Genomic DNA, 11,792 nt, shown 5'->3' with positions numbered 1-11,792 from the left:
TCCCGGCGGTGCATGCATGGCCACCCCTTTGACCTGGGCGAGCATCCAGCTGAGCTGAGCTGGCCACGGCCCTACTACATACGGCGACGTGCGAAATACTGAGGCTGGTCACAATGGCGAGGAAATTAGGAGTAACATCACATACTCCAATACAACTTTGCTTATGTGGCACATATTTAATGAAGAAAGAGGTGTTTGTGGTAACTAGCTAAGTTATCGGAATATCACACACTCCAAGAAACAATGAGTCTATAACCTAATAAATACATCGTTGCATGACACTACATAAATGTTCCTACCCACTATGAAGGTAGTAACATAGTCTATGAAAGTGTGTAAGTTACTAGCTTATGTTCTTGCCCATTGTGATCAGCCTGATGGATAATTGGCAATCATGATCCAATTTTCCTTCACCTAGTATTTCATTTTCTGGGAAAATGCAATGTCATTTTCCTTTGAGATTAGGGTGGTGTTTGGTTCTAGTCATAGGACTTTTTCTAGTCCCAATTAAAAAATCCTTAGTCCCTAAAAAGTCCCTCCCTGTTTGTTTCCAGAGACTAAAAAGTCTCTAGTCCCTTCCTAGAGGTTATTAAATGACCATGTCGCCCTTAGTATATAGAAAAATAACAATCAAACAACACCATGTGGTGGCGGGCCAATAGGTACATGGAGGGGCATTGTTAGAAAAATCACAAAAAGTTCAAAAAAGACTCTCCTTGAGAGTCTTCTTCATTTAGTACTAAACGCCTAGTTTAGTCCCTAAAAGTCCCTCCTGTTTGATAAAAAAGTCTCTAAGAGGGACTTTTTCTAGTCCCTACACAAAAAGTCCCTGGAAACAAACACCCCCTAATTTCAGCAAATAGTGCAAGCATACACAAACTCGATCATGTGGATGAGCATGGTTTGGCCACATTAATTTCGTTTCGAAGTTTTTTTCTCGTGGGAGAATATCTTGTCAGCTGTATGTGGCTATGTGTCACTTTTGAACTCTTGCTTGAGATAAGAGCATCTACAACCACGAACAGGAAATCCGACCCCTCAAACGTCCACGGAGGCGCCCGGGCGGTCCACGAACAGTGACCGGTCACATCTTAAATTTGCTCCTCTGCATCCAGATACCTTATACTAGAAACCTTAAATACATACAAAAGCATGCATACGATGAAATTCACGTGCTAGGTAGATCAAATAACCTATACCGCCCTAATCGTCGTCGAAGAGATGTCGTGCCGGCTCCGGATACATGGGCGGCATCGCATCGGTTGCCACCAGTTCATGTCGAATGAATCTGTCGGTTGGCCTCCACATAGGCCTCATTATGGATGGACTCCAGGATGGCCTGCTGCTCCACCATCTCGGCCGCTTGGGCGATCATGAACTCCGCCTCCGCATCCTTCATGTTGAAGCCCGGAGCCGCAGCCAGCGCCAACTCCTCCACCTCCGGATCCGCCAAATCCACTGGAGCTAGCAGCTGCTCCTCTGCCTCCGGCTGCTCCTCCTACTACTACTCCGGCGAGTCCAGACGCTAGCCAGCCGCGATGGGTGCAGCGCGCTTCACCCGGATCTCATGCTCAATCTAGAACCAGCGATCCGGCATGAGCATAGCATAGGTGGTCTTCTTTTGCCAAACCATGGCGATGTCGGACGGCGTGGAAAGAGCGGCGGAGTGGGATAGAGGTGCTGGATGGGCTCGGGCTGCGACGTGGAGAGGGATGAGGTGCATGTGGCTAGGGTTGGGGATGCCGACTGGCTTAAATAACTTGATTTGGCCCCGGGCGGCGCACGAGAGCGGCGCCACGCGGCGTTCACACCCCCAACGGAGGAAACGTCCATCGGACCGCCGGGTTTCTGGACTATTTCGTGTGAGACCCCATCGTTAATCCGATGAGGCGGACACGCCCAGGCGTACCAGGAGGGGGCCATATCTGCCCCATATTTGGGCTGGGTGTGAGGGGTGCCGGTCAACCCGACGTTTGAGCCACGTTTAAGGAACCCGTCTGCGTCGCATTTTTGTGACCGGGCTGTCCGCCTGGACATTTGAGACGGGTTTGGTGTGCCCGGCTCTAGATAATGTCCAGAGTGTCTGTCCGATCAGTGTCCGGTCAAAAATCAGTGACCCAACCGGACCCCTACTTTCCAGACCAAGCAGCTCAACCGCGACTACAACGCGATGCGCAACGCGCCCCGCCGCGACAAACCCTCCTCGCCGAGTTCTGTGACCCAAGTCGTCCGCCACTCATGGCTCGGGCTGGTCGGCGATATGGTGCTATGTGTGCTCCGGAGGTCGACGACGTGCTAGAGAGCGCCAAGTTGTTTGATCAAATGTCTCCGATAGAAAAGAAAAGTAGGGATTCAAAGTGGGGATCATGGTTATTTTGCAGAAAAAGTTGGGTGTCAAAACGGACGCGTCTGAACACAGACCGGGACATCCGCAGGTGTTTGGAGGCTCAAATTAGGGTACTCTGATTGTGGATGCTCTAATCTTGTTCCTTTTCCCTTTACCTTGGAACGTAAATTTGTTTCCGAGCATGAAAAGGGAGTAGGATAGGTGTGGACGACCTTGTCTCTGGATGACAAACGAGCACTTTTGCAGTTGCTTCCGGCACCAACCTTTCCATCATTCCATGGGACCATCGGATCAACTGCCAACTGCGATTTAGACCTCTAATTTCAGCTGAGAAGGAATCTATATGTAATACGGAGTATCTCGTTACCAATTTGGTTTAGAACGCGTTGACCAGTTCTTTACACACACAACTGATGTATGCACATGCCTACATGGCTACATTCACCTTTTGTTGTTGTTGGAAATACCGACTACAGTGTGTACACACGCCGACACACCCCCCACATACTTTATGCACATGACACTACACCGGAACGAAAATGCCCTGACCCAACGGGCAACGGTGATGTAGAGATTGAGCATGTGATGCTAGCTTCTCCTCGTCTTGGTCTAGTACAACTCAACAGGTTTCATCAATGAAGCTAGAGAGCAAACCTTTAGAAGGACATCCGAGTTGTAGAGGGGAGTTGGCCATCTGTGTGTAGGACTGCTGCTGTTGATAGTTACCGGACTGGATGGGATTCATGTCTTTCACCTGCTCGTCCTCATAGCCTCCTCCCCCTCCCTCGCATTCATCGTGGATGATATCGAGCATCTCCCTTTCCACGTCGTACGTCGGCTCCCCCGCTCTCGGCATTGCAGCAAACAGTGTGTGGGCATCCATTTGCTCCTCGCCCGCCATCCTTGCCCGAATGAGTGGCGGTGAAGAATACTCAGAGAAGAGCGGTGCCGCGTTAACGTCGACGATTTAAGGAACCGTACTGGCGGGGGTTGCGATCTGCTTAGCGGTGTAGTAGTACGAGGCTTGTAAGGCTGCAGCCATGGCGTCGTCTGTACTGTGGGCGCGCCCGTCTAGCGGCGTCCGCCACGGCCTCGCCGACCGCCTCGTCCACCACGCCCTCCATGCCCATCGCCACCACCAGGCCCACCGGCGGCCAGCCGCTCTTCAGCTTCTCCTTCTTTGCGGCCTTCGAGCTGATCTTCCGGTCCGTGCTGATCTTCCGTGCGAGCGTGATGCTCGGATCCTTCGGCACTTCCGCCAGCTCCAGCTTTGATAGGTTCTCCGATAGTTTCATGCGTCGGCGGCGGAGGGAAGGAGAGGGTTGGAGAAAAGAGCGGGAATTGGGAGGAGAGCGGCGGGGAGTGGAAGAAGAGAGTGGGCGATTTTGGTATGATATGAAAACAACGTGGGATGCTATAAAAGCGCAAGCTTGGCCTTCCTTTTGGGTGGACCAGGGGCGGAGAGCGATGATTTCGCGTGTCCGGGCTCCATTAAACCTTCCCTACATTTGTCCGTGGTTTACGAGAAAAATCGCGTTCGGACCGTCTAACGGACCGATACATGATCACGTTGGATGGCTTTCGTTGTCTGAACGGTTGTGGATCGGCGGTGAAGATGCCCTTGTATAGCTTGGACTCAAAGGTAGCTCTGTTTCGACAGTTCGAGGTGCTTGTCCAGCAAACAGCAGCCAGACCAATACACAGCTCAATGTTGGGCCCTGTTGTGGTTAGCTTGCTCCTCTTCCCCACCGCAACGCCAGGTACGCTGAGTCTGCATGTCCCGGCAGCGTGCACATCACGGACAGGCTTAATTGTCGCCCCTCTCTCAACAAACAGCCAATTACGGCCGGAGTCCATGGACGAGACAATAGATCCATCGAGCAGCCCGGCGACGTGGCACACCCCAATTGCTATCCATCAGCTCCAATGATAAACTTCTCCGGTTTTGACCAGGAACGGCATGCCGAGGCAGACGTTGATCGAGCCATGGAGCGGCGGCAGCCGGCCTCTTGCCCGCGGGCGTGACACCTGCGACCTGCGTCGCCGGCGGTTCCATCGCAGCCTCGCCGTCTCGTCTCGTCTCGTCTCTCTCGCCGGTGGTAAATGCCGGGCGTAAATGCGGTCCAAGAGGAGCCCATGTCAAGGCGCGTTTGCGCTGGTGACTCGGTGTCGGGGCAAAAAGCCTTCTTTTGGCCCTGTCCGGCTCTGTTGCTGGCCCGACGGCGACCCGGGGCGACGACTGCTTCGCCATTCGCGGCGCGCGAGATGGGGCGATCGCCCGCAGCGACAAGTACGCACGGGCGCGACGGCGACGTCCCGCGGCGTAGGTGTGTGTGTGTGTGAGATCGCTGCTCGATCGGTGCCAAGTGTCCAAGCACCAAGCTATAGGTCGCTGCATCACACGAACGAAGTTCCACCATGCTCCGTGATCGATCGCCTTCGCCGGTTGACTACCGCGTCCCCGTGAAGTTCACGCGCGGTTGCTGTAGCAAGGTTGCCTTTTGGGTTTCAATGCTTTATTCACTCTGATCGATCGGGAGGACGAGCATCATGGACGATCAGCATTTCACACAACGTATAGTCATAGAACCATGTGAACAAACTGGCGGGATGGGCGATGGATCGCCGAATCAGAGGACCAATCATGCATCTTCTCTAGATGCTCATTCTCGAAACAACCGATCATGAGTCATGGAGGAGAGGCAGCATGAGCCACGCATGCATGCTCTCTAGATGGTCAGGCCTCCTTTGATTTGGAGGAATTTCATAGAAATTTTAGAGGATAGGATTCTTATAGGATTTTTTCCTTTAAGCCCTTTGGTTCATAGGAATGGATTCCTATTTCTACATAGGATTGATTCCTATCCTCCACATTTCATAGGAAAATAAAAATGAGCCTAGACTCAATGAAAAATTTCTTTGATGTTAATCAAATGACATCTCGTTTCCTTTTCCTACTCATATGATTGGAGATACTTGTCATCTTATTTTCTACAAAATTCCTATTCCTATAATAATCCTATCCTACGAACCAAAAGAGGCCTCAGTTATGAATGGACCATGCACGGGCACTTGGCAGATCACAACATGACACGGGAGGTAGGTTGCTGGTCGGGCGGAGGACTGCTGCAGCGTACAGATATGTCAGCTCATGTGTTCTGTGGCCATGGCCCGCTGGGGGTCGCACACACACACAAACCAAAAGCCATTGGTCCCGGCGGTGAATGCATGGCCACCCCATTGACCTGGGCGAGCATCCAGCCGAGCTGAGCTGGCGTGAACTGCCATGCATTTCGCAATCCTGATGGATAATTGGCAATCATGCCCATTTTTTCCACCAATTATTATTTGAATTTATGCAATGTCATTTTCCTGGACGATTTAATTTCGGCAAACAGTGCAAGCATAAACAAACTCGATCGCGTGGACGAGCATGGTTTGGCCACATTAATTTCGTTTCGAAAAATTTGCGTGGGAGAATATCTTGTCAAGTGTGTGTGGCTACGTGGCACTTTTGCACACTGTTGCTTGAGATAATCTTGTTTCTTTTCCTTTTATCTTGGAACACAAATTCGTTCTTTTCCTGGGTGGAACGCAAATTTGTTTTCTTTTTGCTATTTATTTCCTTTTGAGATATACTCCCTTCGTCTGAAAAAGCTTGTCCCTTAAATAGATGTATCTAGCATCAAGTTAATGCTAGATAGGGCTAGATACATCCATTTGAGGCTCAAGATCGAGACAAACTTTTTCGGACGGAGAAAATAGAATGCGAATTTGTTTCCTTTCTTTTTAAGGGAACACAAATTTGTTTCCGAGCATGAAAAGAGAGCAGGCTGAGTGTGAACGAGCTAGTCTCTAGACGACAAACGAGTACTTTTGCAGTTGCTTCCCGCACCAACCTTTCCATGGGACCATCGGATCAAGTGTCAACTCCAATCTAGACCACTGATTTCAGCTAAGAAGCAACTTAGCCGAATAATATCCAGCTATGAACGCGTTGGCCGTTTCTCTACACACACGACTACTAAGCACGCGTTGGCCGTTTCTCTGGACTTAGCGAATCCGGCTCCCTAAATGTCGACGAAGTGTCCAGGCGCGTCCTAGGACAATGACTGGCCACCCCTCAAATTTTTGCTTCCACAACCGGGTACCTCAGTTAGCAAATTAACAAATCCATACAACCACATCCATCGCAAACCACCTCTATGTAACTCCACACACAGCGTCTGGCTATTTAATCAATACATGCCATCAGACTACCCAAAACTAGCATATTCTACATACATACTAAGTTATGGACAAAGATCATCTACAGTTACCCTTTGCTTGGCGTCTTTGTCATAGAAGTAGCGCTCGAAGATGCAAAATGAAACAAGCAAGATCCGCTCATCGCCGGAGCTGTCCAACCCATCACTGTCCTCCTTTTCCTCATTGGGGTGGGCAGTCCGACAATGGCACAAAACGTCCCGTTTTGCTCTCGGACGGTGGGCGCTCATGCTCCTTCTTTCCTGCTTCTGAAGAATGCGGACACAGACGGTTTCCTCATCCAAGGCAGCATGCGACACCCTCTGCCTTTGCCACGTCGGCAATGAAACGGGCCTCGGCCTCTCGCGCCATGTGCTTTGCACAACGGGCACACGGTCCCTATAACACTCATACGCCTTCGCAACGGAGATGGGGCGACAGAAGAACCTCATTGCTCCCGGAGAAGCAGAGGATATGCGCCCCCAGCCCGACGGATCCGAGTGACAGTTGTGTCGACGCAAGGGATTCCCGCTGGATCGACTCTGACCTCTATCGGGTGCACTCCTCCCAGGAGAAGCGGAGGGCCATGCGTACAGCCATCACATCCTTGCCGTATGGGACGATGCCCCCTTTGATGGATGGGGAGATCTTGAGTCGGATCGTTGCCTGGTATACCAGAGATTGCCGACACAGAGTTTGGGGGTGAAGTATAATGGAGTGAAGTGATTAGGGTTTGGTCTGGGTTGCCGATGGGGTTGAATGAGGTAGGGTGGGCCAACATGGGCCAGATCCGACGTGTCCGGCACGTCTAGGCCTTCCCATATCCGTCTCAGATTTAGACTGAATATGAGTGGTGTCGGTGAGCTGGCATGTATATGACCGGCTTGAGGAGCTCGGTTGTAGATGCACTTAGAACCATCGTAGAGGAGGGTGCACTCCTTTTTGGATGTTGTATCAGCGAGGGTGTAGTCGTCCTCGAGATGGTTGGAAGAAGGCGAGGCACTATTGGTCTGAGGGGACGCCCTCCTTGTACTGGTTCCTGGTCTTCATGTTGTCGATGGCGTTCGAGGACTCCGCCTATGAAGTGATGGTCTTGCCCGTCAGGATCATCACGAAGATGTGCATCTTTGCGGCGAGGGAGGGTCGTCGCCTCTGCGCGCGGATGCGGCAACGATGGCACTGTTTGGGCTTGGTAACGGAGTGGAGGCAATTTAAGGCCGGTTTCGTTGAGACTGCAAAATTGCTAGGGTATCCACGAAATCATGCAGTACGTAGTACTGTAGTAAATTTTTGGTGGAAGTTTGAACTGTGCTCAGCACCGCACCCCTTGGCTCGCCAACGAGCCAAACTGGCTACAATGCGTCTCCACAGAGCAGACTAGCAGAGACTTTCTCAGGGAGGTGAAGATGATCGGTGCCAAAGGAAAGGAACGGGCATGGGACCAGACACATGGCGCCACCCAAAACGGAGCAAAGCCCTGTACCGCGGCACCCAAACAAACCGTGCAAGCCTCCCCTTCCCGTCGCTGGGCCGCGCGGGTTAACGTCGCCGCACATGCGCCCGTCCCCTCTCCCTCTCCCTCTCCCTCTCCCTCTCCCCCGCTGGGAAGGAAGAAGAAATCGTCGATCGATCCTTCCGGCGCGGGATACGCGGGGCCGCCGACGGTGCCAGCCGGATCGCCGTGGACCGCGTCCAACCGGTGGAGCGGACGGACGGCGAGGCGATGCCGACGGGCAGGCCACAGGACGGCGGTGCGACGTGGCTTTGGCGCGGGAGAGACGCCGCTGTCGCCGCAACCAATCCCCATAAATGCCAAAAGTTAGCTTTTGGCGCCTCCTTCACGGCTGTGATGACCGATGAGCGTAATCGCGTCCCGTTCCGACCTTCTCTTCTCCCAGCTTTGACAATCAGCCCCTCCGTACCCGCGTGGCCCCCTCGGCCCACGTGTCCCCCGCCCTCCACCCACCCGCCAGATTCCCCAGACTGCCACGTCCTGCGCTTGCTACTGTCGTACTACTCAGATTTCAACGCCCTGCGACTGATCTTTTGTTGTTGATATACTGTATTGCGCAAACCAGGTGACTGAATTTTATCGGCTCTTCTTGTGAGAATTTTAACTGTTTTGTTTTATTTTTTTCCAAAAAGATAAGATCCGTATATATTGCTAAAAAAATCAGCAGAAGTACAAAGCACCCTTGTTAATTTTTCGTTGTTGGTATTGTGCACACCAGGTCACTGAATTTTAACTGTTTTCTTGGAGAATTTGCACCGTTTTATTAGATATCATGTTGTTTTTTTTTCAAAAAAAGAAAGAAAGATACTCTTTTTTCTTTCTTTCTAGTCTGTATACAAGTTTCGTCTGAAGTCAAAGTATCTCTAATTTAACCAAACCTATAGAAAAAAATATCAACATTCACAATACCAAATCAACATCATTAGATTTGGTCAAACTTTGCAAAATTTGACTTGACACAAATATTTATATGCGAAGTAAAAAAGGACTGGTGGGAGTAACATATTGTTCTTGTTGTCCGCATGGAAGGATACCAAATTTTGTTCCTAGGAAAAGATCCGGACCTATTGTAAAAGTTCATCAAGAGTATAAAAGCATTCCAAACATAATAAAAATAACATCGATTTATGTGAACCACCGAACAACCACTATTGCCTAACAAGCCTCCATCGCGTCGATGTTACAGTTCCCGTATCGGAATCATCATGACCTTGTCAATGATAGTCGACAAGTCGTTGTGCATGTGCCCCGAAGGACCGACGCATTGGAGCCATAGTCATTGATGTTGAATCCTTAAAATCGATTCAGAACGCCCAACACCAAATCTCGCCATTGCGCATGCACGACAAGAAACCCTAACAACATGACAGATGGCGGGAATCCACATTGAATCTTTGTGGAGTCCATCTCCATGAACCGACTCTAGAAAGATCTTGAGTCCAGAAGACCAGCTCAAAGATAAAACGCCGCCATTGACCCAAGCACTCTCCTTGAGAGAACTAAAAAACCATAACACAAACTACTAGTCGAAGTCGAGTCTTGGGGATTCTCCTCCCGGCACTCGCCGCTGGAGCGGCATACAAAAGGGAGGCAAATCCATAGGCTTATCGACGAAAGCCTAGAGGGAACGAACTCTTTGTCTTAGGTGCCCCTTGCGCGAGAGGCGAAGCAAAAGGCTGTACCTCGGGCCGAAATAAAGGGCATGATATTTTTTTTCTCATCTCCAATGACTTAAGAAGTGCAGAATGATGCAATTCTTTGATGTGTTTGACATGGGAGTGAACATGAACCCGTCAAACATGGTGATCTCTCTGTGTGTCCATCTCCTCTTCTTTGGGCGGTTGATCACATGAGCGATTACGGGTGTAAACATGCCGAGAAGTTGACCAAGTGGCGTCACATTAACTCGGTGCATCGCAGCTAATGACACATCACACACCCGGCTAGCAGTCTGAACGGCGTCGGGCTCGGTTCATACGTAAAAAATCCATTCCATTCCCAATTCCCGGGGGCGTCATGGTGACCACGGCGCTCGGGTTATATAAAGCCACACGACGCGCACCTGGCTAAGACAAACAGACATCTCACACTCCACAGCTAATCGATCACCAACAAGACTCGCCTTTTACTCCGGCCAAGGATGCCATTCCCGCCCCGCCCGTGAACGCCCGAACCAACTCACGCCACGCTCCGGCCGCGGCCATCATCCATGGACGCCAGCTTCCGCACGCTGTCCCCGTCCAGCTTCACGGGGGAGGTGCGCTCCGCGGTGTCCTCCCTCCTGCTCTCCCCCGGCGGCGCCACCGCGCTCGACACCGTCTTCTCCCACCTCCCTCCTCCGGTCACCATCCCGCCGCTCGGCTCCAGCGTCTACTACCGCCAGAGCGAGCTCCTCCGCAGCTTCGCCGCCACGCAGCCGCACCACCATCTTGCGGCGGCAGCCAGCTCCTCGTCGGGTTACGCGCTTCCCTTTCCAGGCGCGGCGTCGCAGGACGCGGCGGCGGGGAGGAAGATGTACCGCGGCGTGCGGCAGCGGCAGTGGGGCAAGTGGGTGGCGGAGATCCGGCTGCCGCAGAACCGGGTGCGCGTCTGGCTCGGCACCTACGACTCGCCCGAGACCGCCGCGCACGCCTACGACCGCGCCGCCTACCGGCTCCGCGGCGAGTACGCGCGCCTCAACTTCCCCGGCGTCATGGACGGCGCCGACGACGCGCGCTTCCCCGACGCCCTCCGCCAGCTCCGCGACGCCGTCGACGCCAAGATCCAGGCCATCCGCGTCCGCATGGCCCGCAAGCGCGCGCGCGCCAGGCGGCTGCGCGAGGAGGCCAAGCAGCAGCAGAACAGCAATACCCAGCGCGCCGCGTCCGCCGAGGCCGCCCCGGCGCCGCCGACAGCCCCGCGCCCCGTCGTCTCCGAGAGCGCCACGACGTCCGAGACGACGACGACGTCGTCGTACGGGTCGCCGGAGGGGGTGCTGTCTTCGGCGGACTTCGAGTGCTCGCTGCAGCGGATGCCGTCCTTCGACCCGGAGCTGATCTGGGAGATGCTCAACTTCTAGCCGCCACCGGCCAGTAGGACTAGACCGATCCGAGGCGCGGACAGACGCAAAGCCAACCAGCAGCAAGGTCCATCCATCCATCCATCCCATCCCATTCATGGCGTGGAGTGGACATGGTTGCGGTGTCTGTCTGTCGGAGCCGAGCTCGTAGGATGGATTGATTCTCCATGTGTTGGGAGGGAGGATCACAGTTAACCTGTCACTATATGAGCAATAAAATGCCCAGGAAAATCGGGCGTCTCCTAGAGACGATATATACTCCTAATTACTAGCAACTGCATCCTGCATCTGTCGTGTCGTGGCGTGAGTTTCCGCATCACATCGCATCGACAAGTTGTAAAGCTGATCCCCGAATCCATAGCACCTCTACAGTCTTACATAAGCGTTCATTTCAGTGTCCGTTCTTGAGCCAGCACCATTGTTGGTCCTCCTCTGTTTCTTGCTCCACAGTAACAGCGGAGGATGCTGGAGGAGGAAGAAGGCCATGGTATGGTATATTGGCATTCCCCCAAATCTTGTGAGGGTCGTTCATATTGATTTTCTGAAAGGAACATTGCAGATTTGTTGTGGTCCAGCCGCGCGATGGAGAATTGAGGGTCGCTGCAGGCATGTGCCGCAAACAGTAGTCT

At 52.5% G+C, this 11,792-nt stretch overlaps 1 protein-coding gene across 1 annotated transcript; it reads left to right on the top strand.

The window, feature by feature from the left end:
- The first annotated feature begins 10,188 nt into the window (after positions 1-10,188).
- On the top strand, positions 10,189-11,552 carry LOC119292946 (ethylene-responsive transcription factor ERF061-like). The gene has a single exon (XM_037571588.1). The coding sequence runs from the start codon at positions 10,315-10,317 to the stop codon at positions 11,161-11,163; it is 849 nt and encodes a 282-aa protein (XP_037427485.1). The 5' UTR covers positions 10,189-10,314; the 3' UTR covers positions 11,164-11,552.
- The last annotated feature ends 240 nt before the right edge of the window (positions 11,553-11,792 follow it).

Source organism: Triticum dicoccoides, chromosome 1A (assembly GCF_002162155.2).
Source record: "Triticum dicoccoides isolate Atlit2015 ecotype Zavitan chromosome 1A, WEW_v2.0, whole genome shotgun sequence".
NCBI lineage: Eukaryota > Viridiplantae > Streptophyta > Magnoliopsida > Poales > Poaceae > Triticum > Triticum dicoccoides.
Note: the sequence above shows the minus strand (reverse complement) of the source record. Positions and strands in the feature narration are given on the sequence as shown.